Genomic DNA, 17,106 nt, shown 5'->3' with positions numbered 1-17,106 from the left:
TTGTTTTACATAATACCTGCATAAATCCACTTGTGTTAGAACGCCCCCCCAAAAATAATAATCATCACATATCTGCCATTTTGTGAAAAAATTTGTGTCTGAAGCACCGACCATTGGTAGTGCAATGCAATGTTAGACTGGTTCCTGTCCCTACATTACTATTTTCCTTTTTCTTACTGTGAATGAAACATATGAAATATGGTGGGAACTACATGTAGTCAGGTGAAATGAAGTTCTATTCACCGGTGATGTGGAATAGAATGAATAATTCAATGATATATGACCAACAATCTACCAATCAGTTGACAGGGATTTATGCTTGTATTGTATAAAACAGAACAACTGTTGCATGCTATAATGGGACCCATTGGTTTGTGCCATTTGCCCCCTCTGATATAGAAAACACCATGGATCCTTTGTATCCATGAGGCTTCTGCTCTGTAGAACACAGGAAATTGAGGATAGAAATGCTTGATCTGTACCACCAACAAAATTGGATTGAATTTCCCGAGCATGACCCGAGCAAATGTATGTCACAAATAAGCAAATTTTCCATATCAATGTCATACCTCTTGGGGGGAGGGGCTGTTTCGCCAAATCCTTTTAAAAATGTTTTTCTCCAAATTGGAATCAAAATTGCAACTTTTACATTCTGGATGTTGTTTAACAAAAAAAAATTCATTATAACTAATATAAACCACTTTTCGTGGGCCCTTTAATTTAGCATTCTGCTGTGTAGGATATGTTTGTGGTATGTTGCTTTTGGTGGTCAAAAACGAAAGGGTCCAAAAACAAAAAATTGAAGTTGTTAATCAAATAATAAATGTTCTCACATACATTTAGAAAGAAGGTACAAACAATGATTTGACATGTATGGGTACACATAAAGAAATTGGGTCTCATTTGTAATAGGTAATAGCAAATATGAACAAAAACAGAACTGATATTCCACGTGCTTATAGCATCACAATAATTACATTTAATATGACATTTTACCCAATCCCATAACAAAAATATCCTAAGATTTTACAAGGCATCAAAACTGTGATTCAAAAAGCTTGGTGAGTCATACAGTTGAAACTGCAACCTCCACATCTACCAGCATCATAGCCATCAGCTGCTTCTCTAAGCACTGGACAGTTAATGTGCCTTCATCCCCTGCTGGCCAGCCAGGTCACTTAGTTGGCTTTGCACCGAGACCATCGGCTACTCTCAGATAAATACCTACATGTACACCCAACTATGGCAAGCAGCCCCAACATGGTGGCAGCGGCCTAGGTGACTCCACCTTTGCAGTGGCAGATTCCAGCACCATTTCTAAAGCCGGTGCAACCCAACATCCAGCCCTTACTCATTAACCAGTCAGCCTGAGTACCCCTTTGGCAGTAGCTCTAGTAGCTCCCTGCTTTCACTGGCCACACTGGCTGTGGGCACCTGTCGTCTGCCTAGTTCTCTGCACCAATGCAACTCAACCTACCTACATGAACATGTGCATTGGGTGAGTACTCATTTGTCTCTACCCGTGATGACCGCCCCACCCTAAGGTCTCAGGCCTAACCCCATTTCCCAAGGCTTGCCTGGTTCCCTTGCCCAACCATCCTCAAACATTATTCCAATCCATGTTGAAGTGGGGGCGGAGGGGGCCCTACAGATAAAATAGTCAAGAGCAAATACATAGAGCTTGAAAACTTACTTAGCCACTGTTGCCCTGCCAATCTTACCCCTAATCTTACTCTCTCCTTAGATAAAGCTGGCCAATTATGCATCAAAGATACTAAGTAGAAATGAAGACCCTGGCCTGTCAATGACAGGTAATTGTGGGCTATTTACATGACCGCCCCCAGGCTGGCGCATGTGGACATAGGCTATCTGGGTTTAAGAGCTTAGGTAGTTTTTTTCACCTCTCCTTCCGCTAACCCAATAGGAACGGGGCTCCCTGCTTCACATTCAACAAGGCCTCTGGTTAATTGCTCCAGAGCCCAATGCGCATATGCTCAAAAGTGCCTCTCATGTAGTTCTCCTGACCACAGGACCTTTCCCTACAAACTACAAGCAAAAAGGAAAATCTCAAACCACCAGTAGTGCTCATCCTCCTGCTTCCTATAAACCCCATTGCAACTCAATCAAGAAATGCATAGTTTAATAGCTTGATGTTGATTTGATGTGACACAAGTGTCCTTACATCTAAAGCAGACATCAAATCAGCTTTTCGCCTATTATGTATACACTTGGAGGAATTTTGCCTACTGAGTTTAAGAACTGGGGTGAGGACCAATTGTAATTTTTGGAATGTAAAACTATCGTTTTAGTCAGGTACCACTTCAGGACACAAACAGGGCACCAAAGTTTATTCGCATCGTCTCCACTATGTAAGGAGACGAAGGGTGCAAAGATATCGGAAGGATCAAGTGAGGGAGTCTGGTCCTTTGTCAGGAAGCCAATTGAAGGAATGAGGTGAACATCGTGTGGCTCCCAACGTAGACAGCCTTCAGCAACGAGGAGAGTCTGTAGTTTGCTGCCTCCTCTGGAGGTAATCATTGTCGGGAGAAGGGCCAACCTGAGCTGGTGTACATAAGGGAGACATTACTTATGGCTCGAAGCAATGACTGGAAAGCATCTAGAGAACCTAGCTTGGGTCTCATGACCAGACCAATTTCTCAATGAGGGGACACTGGATGAAGATTCCATGCAATAGGTGATGGAGTGCCATGCTGTTAGACACGGTTGAACTGACTTTAAAAATCAATGTGTCAGGCAGCTAGGATTGACCTGTAGATACGAGCTGTAGATACTTGCAGCTCTGAGTGAAAGGAGCACATAAGAAAGTATGTTATAGCACTCTGGAACGTTAGCTGGAGCCAAAGCCTGACCATTGCAGCACATAATGAAATGCTTAATGTTGCTGTCACAAATTCAACAGGTGGGCAGATAATGCCCCATGGGGCCATGGCCATAGCGTCGCTAGAAAGTCCTGTCAAGCAGACAGATTGGACAATACAAACAAGTTAGAAGCAGATCACCAGGAGCCGGGTGAAAAAAACCTCCATCTTGGATAGCAGAGGATGTCAGGTCTGGCTAGGTGGACAAATGGATGGTGAACGGGAAGTCTTGTTAGTCAGGGGAATCAGGGCTGGTGCAGTGAGAAAGGAGTGATCAGGACTCTGACAGTGATCTCGCTCTTTCTTGAAGAAGACTAGTGGAATTAACAAGATGGACAGAAAGGCATAACTGAACTTGCCCATCCAATCAGACTGCAGGGCATCTGTGACTCACGCATGAAGAGAGCAAAACTCTCATGCAGAATACCAGGAGTTGAGCGTTGTTCAGAAGTGAAGTGAAGCATGATCCCTTGTCCTTTCCTTTGATGTGGCCTTGGTTGGCAGTGTAAAAGAAGAGGCAAGAAAGCTGCAAGCCTTACTCAAAGACGGAGATGACATTATCATTCAGAGCCCCTGGCATGACTGTAGTGAGGTCTGGAAGGAAAGGAAAACTCTCTTTTCTGTCAAACTGAGTATCCATTCATGCGTAAAAAATAAAAGGCCAGCATAAAGGAGACAGGCGGCATGACGTTTGCTACATGAACAACTGAAGAAGTGTAGTCCATAGGAGGTCATTCCAAAAGAAGTGAACTCAATGTGGTACACATTAAACCTGGCATTTAACCTGAGGAAAAGGCTCACGGAAAGGATCTCCGTGGACAAAAACCACTTCAATATCCCAAATCATGCTAAGGCTTAACAACTGAAAAAATTTATTTCAGAAACAGACAGGGCATGACGCAGTACTCCTCTTAATTTTGGTCACGCTGAGCGTATTCGGAAGAGATAGCCCGAGTCACCATCGCAACAAAAAACTTGGCTTACAGCAGGCCTACTTTTGACAGACCTTGTAACAGTCACAGTAAACAGACTTTGGACATGCCCATTTTGCAGTAAACACATGCCCGGACAGTGTGCGGGGCATGGCAAAGCCACACAGCACAATCTGTGGCTATGTGGAGCCATGTAAGTGGGGACCACAGAATGGTCATTTTGCGGATCACAGGGTTGTATGTGGCAATGGGAATAGATTTGCAAACATTTCTTCCAGAGGGCCCCCTTGGGAAAACTCCAGATTATGGGGTGACAAGGGGCATGTAAAACCCTAACAGCTTGAAGATCATCAGGTTCAGATGCCCAGGGATGCGGACTGGAGAGACACAGTGGTGGGTCTGCGTCACAATGGCGAATTCACCGGAGCAGAGCTAAAAATGATGGGAAGATTACCCAGAAAATGCTATTTGCTCGTTCCTGTCTGGGTAGCTGGTGATGTAGTCTCGAATGCCGGTAGGTCTAGGCCAGTAGAGGTCATTAAGGATCACCAGTTAAGGCGCGGACTTGCTTCCCCGTGGCCTGGGCAGGCCTACAGATGGCAGCGAGAGAAGCACCAGCAGGCACTGACAGAGACTAAGGATTGGGTCTGCGTACCGATCAGCGATACTGTCTGGAAGACTGATGATTCGTTTGTATCCATCAGTTCACTGCTTTAAGATCAAGAGCCATTCGTCTGCAGTTTGATTTCCATGTGGATTCAAATTTCCGCAGCAGTCAAAAATGAGATGTCTGGATTTTGATAGGGCGTATACATACACACACGCACACAAGTGCATATTTGCCTGCAACTGGGGACCCCCTATTGTTCCTCTTTTGTTTCTACTTTAACTTTTTTACAAGACCACCCATATGTTTTGTACAAAGTTGTCAATTGGGGACCCTCTGTCAATGGGGACCTTATTGTCCTCTATTGTTCAAGGTCCCCAATTGAATGCAGAAACAAACTCACCCACACACCTTGATATGAGTGCGTTTCTTACAAGTTGACTTTAACTGCATTGCACTACAATGACGTCAAATTGCTTGACTAAAAGGCACAAACAAAAACGTTCCGTTCTCATTCATACGGTTTCCTTCTTGCATAATGATTTCTCATTAGAGCATTCATGATGTTCCTCACCATTTACAAAGAGAGAAACATCAGGGAAAACCTGACAAAACTGAGAAAATCCCCTCTAAAATGTTGGCTTCACTTCCACCTTCTGACTTTGTTACTTTGGAGGTAAGTGACAAAGACGGGCAAAAATTTGGCAGAAATGGATTTTTATAGTGTGCAAGTTAGCAAAAGGGGCTTTACGTATTAAATTCTAAGATGGAAAGCTTGCGGTAAACACCATGCAATATCTCTTTTTTTGAGTCTGTGTGGTTCTGATAAGAACCGGAGAGGCTCAACGTTTCGGACAGTGTGCTCTGTCTGTCGTCAGGAGACTGAAGAGATGCTGACAGGGAGTGGGGCTTATATGCTGGTTGGAGGTACTGGAGTGTGACAGATCTTGCTGTGTAGTCAGGTGGAACGGTGGATCCTCCTGGGTACTGATGCATGTCAGTTGGTCATGGGCTGTGGTGGGGGAAGGTTCCCTGGGTATAGGAGACCCATGGGTGGGGGGGGGCTAGGGTATAGAGGACCCATCAGACCGGGAGGTGAGCGGGGCTGCCAGATGTCGCTGATGGAGAAGCCGATGTCTTGAGGTACGGTGGGGTGCCTGGAGATTTCCAAGGCTTCTCTAATGCGTCTTGGGTACCACTGTTCAATGTTGGCGATGAGGTGGGCTTCTTCCCAGTTGATGGTGTGGTCTTCGGCGTGGGAATGCTTGATGATGGCTGACTTCTCATATTCCCCCTTTCTGCCATGGGCTCTGTGTTCCTCGATCCTGGTAGAAAGGTCCCTACCAGTCTCTCCAATGTACACTTTGCCACACTGGCAGGGGATCTTGTATACACCTGGTCGGCGGTGTGGATCTTGCCGGTCCTTGTGAGAAGTCAGCATTCCTTGGATCTTGAGGGGGGTTGTGTGGAACACCTTGATGTTGTGCTTGCTCAGGATACGCTGGATGTGGTGGGAGGTACGTCCTAGGTAGGGGAGAGTGACCGAACTAGGGGCCTTATCTAGTTGGCTTTGGGTGTAGGGGACCCGACGGCCGGGAGGGGGACTTGATCTTGGGTCTTGAGTTTTGATCTGCTGGGGCTGGTATCCGTTGTGTTGGAGTGCCATGGAGATGTGGTGGAGTTCCTTGCGTAGGTGTTCTTGGTCGCATATGTTGTAGGCTCGGTGGATGAGGGCTCTGTTGACTGATGATTTGATCTTGGGGTGGTGGAAGGAGGCACTGTTGAGGTACCGGTCGGTGTGGGTGGGCTTGCGATAAACCCGCCGGGCAAGACTGCCATCCTCCCTTCTGGACACCTCAACATCAAGAAACGAAATGTTACCATGCCGCTCTTGTTCCATGGTGAATTGGATGCTGCTGTGAAGCGCGTTGAGGTGGTCCAAGAAGAGTTGAAACTTGTCTTGTAGGGGCCGGGAGTGAGCGCAAAGTTCAGGCCTAGGGCAAGAACCTTCTCCTCGCTAGAGGATAAGGGGTGCTTACTCATGTTGACCACGGTGTGCTTAGTGAAGGACTCCTTGGACTGAAGGTGGGGTGGTACTGAGCATCTAATGGGGTTTGATGTGCGAAGGCGTAGGGATATAGGAGATCCCATTGCCTGGGGTGGAGTGCTGCTGAGGGTATTCTTGGGGCTAGTCATCTTCAGGAATTTCTTGACTTGTCCTTGGCGGGCTTCCTTGAAGGCGTGGTCGCTGGATGAGGTGGTGAGCCGTTCAATCTTGTTGAAGTCTACAGCGGACATGGTGGGCTTGAGTTGGTCTTGTGTCGCGCTGATCTCTTCATCCAATGATGCCAGACTGGATCTGGTGGAACAGATGCGATGACGGAGTAGAGCAAGGCTTGCCTTGTGGAGGATGGAGCTGGACTTGCGGCTGCAGATGGGATCACGGAGGCGAAGTCCTGGAGGAATGGTGTCGGAATCTCTGCATCGTTTCAGGAAGGTCAGGTTGTTGATGCTCATGGAACGCTTGATGGAATTTCGTTCGTAGTGCTTGACCTTGGTCGTGGTGGGCTCCCCGTAGAGCGACGACAGATGGATTTCAAGCTATTCATGGTGACAGACATTTTCCTCGGACATTACATAAAATTGATTATGTGCATGCAGTTAGGTCCGTGCTTTTGCAAGCTTGATTCAGAACTAGGCAACAGTATGTGTTTAGTCACGCATACGTATATTGTGCGTGATTTCCTCCTTTCTGACATGGCTGAATAAATGTCATTTCTCAGAGTATTTTTTTTTTTACACTTGCTTTCTTTAATCTTTTTGGAGGCCGAAGCCATACATGTATTTAAACATTTCGCTCCAGTACTATTTCATACTCAGACTAGATCCTAAAATTATCGTCTGCAGCAGCATGCATGGTCTACGTGGTACCAATGGCCATTCATCTTTCGTAATTCCTTGGACTTCTGTATGCAATAGTCTGGTTGGTTAATAGGCCCAGTCCCAAATGCATTTGCTGACATCGGACACACCAATCACAGATGCCCTAGCTTACGGGATTATGATGAAGGGCAGTGTCCAGCCTTGTGTTACAGCTTACTATATACTTGCAACTGTTGTTTGTCTAGCACAACCCACACTCACAGAACTAGGGTTTTTTCAGGCATGTTTAAATGGTAAAAACCCGTATTTTATAGAGGAAAAGTGTAAGGTCGTATCTTCAACAAATTCCCATACAAAATATGGTAAAACTTTATTAGTTGGCTGGTCTGGGATCAAATAAAAAATTGGCATGTCTTTACGACTCATCAATATCTTGAAGCACAACATTTTTTAAATTAAAATTGGAAGATCTAAGGTCTAAAGGTGTATTGGTCTGACATGGAATGACCCAAATGCCTATGGACACATCTATCCATATCTATTTCTGCCTATCCATCAGTATAGCATGATGGCAAATTACCCTGTGTTCAGCTAAAATGATGTACCAAATATGGTAGTCACCTAAGTTGGCAGGTGTGAACTGATATTCATTCATAAATACCCAAGACAGTTTACCCATTCCTGTTGGTTGACAGCTGAGTATGTGGCTGGTCTTAAACAGTTGATAAAACATCACCTAGTAACAAGGTAACCCCTGAACAATATGTACATGCACATGCATTTCTACTTCTATTTCTATACTGCATTCAATACTCTGACTGATATGACACTTTTGAAATGAATTTATTTTAATCAGAGAAACTAAATTCCTCCCCCCCCCGAGGGTGGGTTTTGAAGCTGATGGAAATTATCATAAATATCACATACAGTGATTTCATGTACCTCCCAGTTGAAAAAGAAATTACCCAAATTATCGAAGTAAGTCATTCTTAAAATTCTAATTTTTCTAAGGTTAAATTTGATTGCATACTCATGTATAAGTGTTGTTTTTGTTGTAATTCAGAAATAAAACTTTCAGCTGTTAACAAATTTCATATTACATTTTTTCCTTGCCGAACGCCGTCTGGCTCACCAATGGTAATAAAGGCCACTTTGGCCTGGTCGACGGTCACTTTCATGTTACTTAAATCATGGAACTATTAAACACAAGGAGTTAGAATGATCTCCCTACAGACAGTAATCCAACTAACTACTCCGGTCTGCTCCATAGACAAAGCATGGTTACTGGCCCCAGTGTCGAAGAGCCTAGACTTTCTTTGTACACAGTGATCGCCACCGCCGGGTAGATGGTAACCCACAAACTTGTCGTGTTTTGCAGTGGCATACTGGAGTAAATAAATGGTGGAAAAGAAGCACGAAGAAGATGCGTAGTTCTTTTCTGTAGTCCTCAGGAGTCAGCAAATGATCGCCACAGATGCGCTGGAAAATTCTGAATTGGCGGTGGTTATTTGACAGAAAGTTGGAAGTTTTTAAAGTCAGTTATGACATTCTGCCTTTCTGGCAGAATACCCAAAATATGAACTGCGATATTTATATCATGAGTCGCAATTCTAGTGGTTCCTAAGGTTAAAAGAAGGTGGAAACAAGCCGCAGGGATACATTTGACAATGTGGCGAGGTTTCATACCGAGACAGTTGCGGACAGTGACAGAAAGGACAACAAATCTTCCCATGTTTTTGTGTATTTTTTAAATTTCCTCTGGACCAGCTACATCCTTTCAGTTTTCCTGTGAATATTTTTGGAGAACTTGTATGACTCAGTGATTCTGTTTATTGTTAAGAGAAACATTTTGGGGATGTTAAGACGTAACCAGACTTTCATTGTCATTGGAGTATCAGAACAATCACTAAAATTATCGAAATTTAAGTCTCTGATGATGGTGGTTACCGTCTCAAGGAGGCCACGTTGAACATGCGGAAGTGTTATGGATACACATGTGCGGTATGCTAATAGCATTGCTAATAGCCCGCAAGTGGAGCGTGTTTGTCCTTGTAGCACATCCAGTGCTTGCGGTGCCCATCATTGACCCTTTCAATCTCTGTTTGTGCTTACTCCTTATGTATAATAGCTCCATGCTTAAATCATCTTTTTGTGTAGGGTGACAGAAGCAGAAACAAGCCATTTGACAGTAACTTGTTAACAGAAACAGGAAAAAGCACACACAATGGGTTTTAGCAAAGCTTTGAAATTACTATTTTTGAGAATTTTGCTGAATTACACAAAAGGTATTATCAATGGGAATAAAAATGTGTTTGGCCAGCTAATAATCACTGCTTCCAAACCTATTAGTCTTGAGCATACATGTACTTGTAATATTTAGGACCAGCCAAATATAATTTTTCCCTTACTAAAAGGTCTCCCAAACAAACAGAAAAGCAGTATAGCTATTTAGAAAAACAAAGGTCTTACCCTGACAATGATGCCCATGCGCTTGGTCTCGGAGGTAAAGGGAAAGATCTGTAAGATGGAATAGTTATGAATGTCCCCAGTAGGTGTGCGTAATGACATGGAGTTGAGATCACGCTTTACCAAAGCAAGGCCCATGTCTTCAGTCCATGAAACCAGTGCAACCTAAAAAGAAAAAGCATCAACTTTGTAAAACCAGATGAACACACTTACCTGTAGTCCGAGTGTTTCTAAATGAGGGTTTTCTTAAATATGTGGCAATGTTTGATAATATTGGCACATAAGTTTTGGCAAACTTGCCCGTGGCTTAACTGATCAGCCTACAAGGAATTACAATATCCCATGGAAACAAAAATGAGAAAACCTTTTGTTTGATATCAAACTGACAATTACAGCAGCATTTTTACCACCATAACTGTCTAAGCACATTTTTTTATATCTTAAGATAGTAATCGAAATTCTTTCAGTTGCTATTACCCATAGAATATAACTTAAAGGAACATGAGATGTGTGATCGCACCTCATCAGGACTTGAAGCCTGATAAACCACTTTGCCCTCCTTGGCCTGATCAGCCTCAGCCTCCTCTGGATTTATCTCTCCATCCTCATATGTTGGTGTTACATTGTGGCACAGTGCTATAGCCTTGACTGCCTCATAAACCTTTGTCACTACCGTTCGTCTTACAGCTGGTTTACGGGATGGTGTGGTGCTAGTTGGTACAGTGGGTTGGGAATAGGAGGTCAGAAGGTGTGCTCGCAGCTCATCAGAAGAATCTTGGCCAAACGATACTGTACCCAGGTGTAGCTTCTTGAATACCTGCAGAAATTTATTAAGATGAATGATTATAATCAACCATGTTTTTCATGAAAACCAAACACAGGAAAGTCACTTCACAAAGGTTCTTTTTAAAATTGGCCATTTGTGAATTCTGCAAACGCTTGCCACCTTAATCATGGTTGGTGGACATCTGCTACTACGATTGGCAGCACCTTTACCACCATTTTAAAAGCAAACAAAATACTCTCTGCTGTATATGAAGTTATAACATCTATTTGTAACACTTCCGTTTTGTTAAAGAATCTCATCTCTGTTACTAACAGGTTCATTCATTATTAGGCCAAAATGGTTCTGCTTCTGACTGATTGTTTTGCAGTGTAGCCCTAAAATTTCTACCAGTAAGTAAAGAGATAAAATCCTGTTATCTTTTCTGTCTCCATGAAACACTTCTCAACCTTTGAAGTCAGAAATGATGTTATTTATTCATTTACCTATTTTGAACAGAAACTTCACTGCTTTCAAAAGTTCGTTTCACAAATCACTGCCACAGTGATTCAACGTGTGTAATAATGCTCAATAAAGCAATGCTGCACTGTTTCCCATCACATCGCATGCTTAAATTGCCAAGGAAGACATAACAGAAATAGATCAATCAGTCTATGCATGTAACTGGTCAAACAGGGTTTTCTGCTTGTTAATTTACCAAACTTGATCACTCTTGTCAGCGTATTTCTTATATTTAAGGTGCACCACTTGTACTTGAAGTGAGTGTATTTCCACAAAATTTTCTGCTGCAACATGACGTTCCCTGCCCACACCATTGATGCATCATGCACACTTTAAATTCATGCAACAACATTGTTGGCAAGTTTCCCATTGTGCACAGTGGTGTAGGCTACCTGAATTCTCCATTATTTTCAAAGAATTACTGACCATTAATACATACTTTTTACGGCAAGTACATGTAACTGAAACAAGATTTTATCGCTTTTTGGGGGAACTTTCACAGCATCAATGGAAATATCCCATTCCCTCAGCACAAACCAAACTGGAGGGGGGATTTGAACTACCTACACCTTATTTTTTGAAAGGAAAGTAATAGGCTTTTGCAAGTTAAACTTGAATAAAATTTGGTACACAGTTCTATAAATTCACATGAACATAACAATTTAGATTCTCCATACTAAAACACTGTTATTATACCTCATGATTCAGGGCAAGCTCTGGCTTAGTCACATATACGAGACTCCTTGGACCAAGACACTGTTTCCATTAGATAAATCGGTACAAAGAGCCCCAATCCCTACAAAGTAGGGCATACCTGTGAAGTGTTCAATTGGAAAGCTTTCAGAAGTTTCAGACAGCACCACAACGATGCTGAAATGGAAATTCGTAGGGGGTTATATTCTAATTTATTGCTCTTTTGATAGTGTAGGTGTAAGTTAGAAACTGTGATCATGTTAGTCACGTGTAAGTTCTTGGTATCTTATGTGCATGTAAAAGGTGGAAAAACAATTGCTATGTGTGCATGGAAATGTCTCTCCTACATGTACATGTCTATTTAATCCTATGAAATTCCCACAATAGTTCCCCTTCATATCAGACAAAATGAAAACAAAAGTCATCAGGTGTATCCAAGAGAAGCCCATTTTGATAACGTCACACTACGGCTCTGCAAATTATATGACTGTTTTCATGATTTCAGGGTTAACGCGCCTGTGTGCGTGAGTGCTGTGCTTGCCCGAACTTAACTGTGAATTAAACCAAGTCAGACAATGAGAGCGACTGGAATTTCTGTTACATTGACCGTGCTGATCGGGCAAGTCAAGGTGACGTTGACACTAGATTGTATGATACAGTTGAACCATCCCAACCTGAACTGAAATAAGGTCCCGATGAATTTAAGGAAGATGGCCATGCTGAGAATGACCTGTGAAGAAACACTGACTGGTAGTTGACAGGCTTCTAAACCTACCTACTACTTTATTAAATAATAAGTGCACTCAGTTTTCATCTACAGTGGATTGATGTGTGAGGCTTACAAAGAATTTAGCTTTACGGATTCAGAACTTTTTGCATGCATTAAAATTACTTACTTTATTTGCCTTTTCTCTGTTCTTGTGCGAGAAAGCGGCCTTAAATACTTAAATATTTGTAATGTTACTGTAATACTGTCATGAAAATTAGTTGATAAAGTTAAGGGAGACATCGGCGGTTTAAGTTTGGTCAAAGGTGCATCCAGAAATTGGGAGAAAATTGGGATATCCAGTGTTTCGGTGGCCCATGGAGATGATGGCACGGTATTACTGGACGTGCCGCCATGGAAGCAAATTCTGACTTAGTAACTGTGCACCTTAGCTGCACTCAGTATATTCACGTAGACTTAGGCTGTGTCCACGCGTGAAAAGGTCTTCTATTCATCACATATTCTAGACGAAGCCCTAACCTGAAGCTAATCATACACAACCTCAGTGCATAATGCAAGCACAAATGGCTATATTTGCTGCTAACATTTGCAACGGGTCCACAAGTAGACAGCCTATACAGCTGCATGGTCAAGAAACTCTGAGGGAACGACAGCCGTATCAGGACATCATTCAATAACTAGATTTGTTTGCCGCCCCCATCAATGCATTTTTTTTACTCTGAGCATTCTCTTGGTAGGCTAAATCCACAAAATGAGTATTTTTTATAAACACGAAGAGAAGGTGCCACGTTAGTCATTATATGGGTAATAATGACCACTTCCCTGTTTCATAACCTTTTCACATAAGCAATGTGACTGATTTTTAAGAAAGAGTGGCTCCTGCATACTCAAAACTATGCCCTTATTAATACACAATGGCTGTTTCATGTTCATGTTTTATTTCTTCTGTGATGCTGCAAACATTTTTTTTCAAATTCTCTGGCACGCCAAAAAAAATGCATGGTCGAGACTTCACAAAAACATTTGGTTAATCCATGTATTAAATTGATTACAGATTCTTTTCCTTAACTTCTGCCAGCCATGTTTTTGAAGATGATGATTTTCTGAAACTATTGGCAATGTCTGGCAAGAATTGCTGCTTCATTATTTCTTCAGCACGTGATATTATTTACATCACCTTGTGGACTTTACTATCTCAAACAGCGGTGTTCATTTTTTTCCTACAAGTACATTTCCATTTCCTTCAATTAGGAAGGTGTCACGTAATCATTTGTTTTTGAATTTCCAAACTGCACATGCTATATCTCAATGCAACCGAAACTTATTTTCCTTGCTTATCACAATGAGTGAAGAATGCATGAAGTTATGTTTGAAAAGAACTCTCAACAACCCATAACTGTATCGTGCATAAGTGTACAATATTCAACTGTCTCCAAATTCGGAGACAATATCAAAGTTAGAAGACAGACTAAAAACAAAACATTTTGCTTAAACTGTTGAAAAACAATTTCTGGGGAACAAAGGCAATATTTCACCCTCTGATTAGAAAACAGATAACATTTATCACTGTTCAAACACAAAGACATTCATCCAGTTCAGATACAACATTTAGTAGATTTCCTCATTGAGTTTAGATGCTGCTAACTGCAAGGGAAAAGGTTGGCAAAAAAGTTGCATTGAAATGAGAAATTCATGACAGCAAACCAATTTAAATGCAACACACAGACGAAAAATTAAGGAGCACTGTGGTAATAACAGATGTACATTTTGAGAGGTAGGAAAAAGGCTTCAAATATTGCGACATTTAGGGTTTTGGAGGTAGATTGGCTAACCAGAAACCAGGATACTCTATTTGGTCTCTGCAAGATAAAATCCATTATTCTCTGCAGACAGGTGTTTTTGGGGCAACTCTGGGTCTTTCGATCAGCTGATTTTAACTGGGGGTTAGAATGATAAACAAGAACAGGCTTTTGGGCCGATTTTCGCCGAGGGAGTTCGAGGACTGGTTTGCCTTGCTGTCCCTTTGCCTGTGAGCTGAGGCCTCCTTACACCTTGGAGCAATTCACATCCTGAGGCCCCAGCAATGCCTGTTCAACACGAAGACAGAAGACATGGGCTCAACGGTCACTCCTAGCATATGCAGCTGGGCATCACCGCTGTCCTGGGTGCCCCCGCCGTGTGGAAGCGCCCACGGGTGATCCAGCTCATGAGAACACTGCTGCCAGGGGATCCTATGGGGGCCACAGCTCCAGTTGACACACTGCAGTCTGCCTAAGTGACAGCTGGCCAATCTTCAGTGAAGTGGACAGAGGTGGCACGCCCAGCGCTCATGCAGTCCACTCCAGCTGCAGTGGGAGGTGTTAGCCAGGGTTCTGCTGCTGGATCTACGGTAACGACCATGACCACAGCTGATGCTGACACTTAGTTGGTCTATGGACCTTTAAGTGGACTGCAACCTAATCCAAAGGATGTTAATCTATTACTAGTAATACCGCCGGCTTCAGTGCAAGTCTTGGACTGAACCCAAGTAATTACGTCAGAACCTTTCCAAGTAGTGTTGTGGCGAGTGTTTCACGTGAAAGTAGTTTAGTTGTTCTGATAGGGGAATTACAGGTGACAGAAGTAGATCACTGATCTATTGTAAAGATTGCGGTAACACCATGTATTTATCTCTTCTTTGAGTATGTGTGGTTCTGAGAAGAACCGGGGAATAACTCGACGTTTCAAACAGTGTACTCTGTCCGTCTTCAGGAGACTGCAGGATTCTAACTGGGAGTGGAGCTTATATGATGTAGAGAGGGATCCAGATGTAGGGATTAGCTCGGTGAGGTGTTAAGGCGGGAACAGTGATGGCGGGAACAATGGATGCTGCACTGGATCCTGGGGCTGCATGCCCTGTGTGTGTGTTTACCGGAGCGTGTCAGTTGGAGTTGGCAGTGGGAGAGTGAATAGCTGGGTGCCAAGGGGTATAGAAGACCCATAGGCTGACTGAGGGGGAAACCTAACTAGGGAGGACTTATTTTCCAACTTCCACGACGGGCTGCATACACGTTCAAATTAAGATCGCTCAAGGCATTGATGATGTGTACGTGTTAGGTTTGCTGCCCTTTTGCCCTTTTAAAAGTGAAAGCCATATCCTCATACATAAAGACATTCGATAAAGGCCCGCCCCCACTCCCAAGCATAATTGACACTCAATTCCCACAAATTCATAATCACTGAAATAAACACCCATTTGCAAAGATCTGGCAAGGGGCGGATTCACTACCTTGCTGAATATTCAATAATGATAGCGGCAAAGTCAAAGTGATTCCCCGATCTTCCAGTCTGCTCTGCATAATATTTCCACATAAGCCACCATGCCAAATGTGGGACCACAGCGTACATACGTATGCGACTGGGGATAAATGAGCATGTTGCAGCAATGAACTCATTTATCCGGTGCGTTCTTCCAGAAATCCAAGCATGCCGGAAAAATGAGATTGGTTACACCAGCAAGCCAAACTCTTCACACCATCGATTTCAGCTTCAGTCAGCTTGGAAATGCCAGTTACAGTGACCTTGTGCCTGGCGCAACTGGTCTACACATGACTTGAGCCGCCCATCTACATTCTGCAGGCATCGGAGCCCCCATTGCTTGCCACATTTCCTCGTCAGTAAAAGAAAAATCTGGAACGGTCAATATATTGAGTTGGCATTACTGTACCATGACAATGCAACCAGGGTACTGGCCTCAGTGGTGAGCTATTCAGAGCTGACCATGGCGGTCGAGCAAGACAGGGTTGTTTTTCGGCCGGTCGCGCCTCAGCCGTGAAAACTTGATTCTTATGATAAATGGTCAAGAGCATTTCATGTTTTTATGGTTATTTACTCTGTGCGACATCCAAGCCGGTTCTCAGAATTGCTGAAGTATGCAGAGATAATCTGCACGGTGGCAGTACAATTCCCCGGGCTGGGATGGTTCAACTATGAGGAGCAGTTCCATATGGGCAGCCATTGATATGGAGCTTTGGGTTACAACGGCTGTAGCTGGTAGTTTGTTTCCCTCAGCAAATATTACTCGAATAGCCACACAAAACTACACACCAGAGGTTGTCTTTCGCTCAATTCCATGACCCGGTGTTGTGGGAATCCCTGCCGGTATGTACATAGCTACAGTCGGTATAGTTGTTCAGCGCACGGTGCAGCATCATGCAGAGTAGCCGTGGGGACTACACCCTCCAGCTTTCCCGCGAAACAAGGGGCTAAACTCAGAGGCAAAATCTATACATGTAACACAAAGACCACGGCTGCTGCTACATCGGGTGTGCAATGAGGCATTTCAGCCGGCTCTGCCTGGACCGGTTCCGGAGGTTGCCTCTCTGTGGTCGCTCTGTTAGAGGCAGGTTTTTAACAAGGATTTTCGCTTGGTTTTCAGGGTCCTAGAGTTAGCAGAGATTTTAAGTGCCTCAAGTCAGCATCAGATAGGGAAGAATTGCGAGACCCTTCATACATCAACCGTTGTCAAATCTCCAATGTTCTCCCACTGGTCTTGTGCCTAAGCAGCAACATAATTCCTTTCGCCTTATCCATCATCTGTCTTTTCCCCTCGGGACTTCTGTGAATGACTTTATCAAAAAAAAGACTGTAGTAAA

General features: G+C 43.3%; 1 protein-coding gene across 4 annotated transcripts in view; it reads right to left on the bottom strand.

Annotated features, from left to right (window-relative positions):
* The window catches only part of LOC110988993 (putative phospholipid-transporting ATPase IIB), a 173,221-nt gene that overhangs the window by 65,961 nt on the left and 90,154 nt on the right, over positions 1-17,106 (bottom strand). For all 4 annotated transcript variants that reach the window (XM_022253028.2, XM_022253026.2, XM_087138273.1 and 1 more), the window contains 2 exons: positions 10,288-10,584; positions 9,771-9,932 (listed from right to left, as the gene is read on the bottom strand). In XM_022253028.2, the coding sequence (XP_022108720.1) occupies positions 9,771-9,932; positions 10,288-10,584 (459 nt within the window). The remainder of the gene's footprint in view (positions 1-9,770; positions 9,933-10,287; positions 10,585-17,106) is intronic.

The sequence above is a fragment of the Acanthaster planci genome, linkage group LG06 (assembly GCF_054643075.1).
Source record: "Acanthaster planci isolate LZ-2023a linkage group LG06, COTS_SCS, whole genome shotgun sequence".
NCBI lineage: Eukaryota > Metazoa > Echinodermata > Asteroidea > Valvatida > Acanthasteridae > Acanthaster > Acanthaster planci.
Note: the sequence above shows the minus strand (reverse complement) of the source record. Positions and strands in the feature narration are given on the sequence as shown.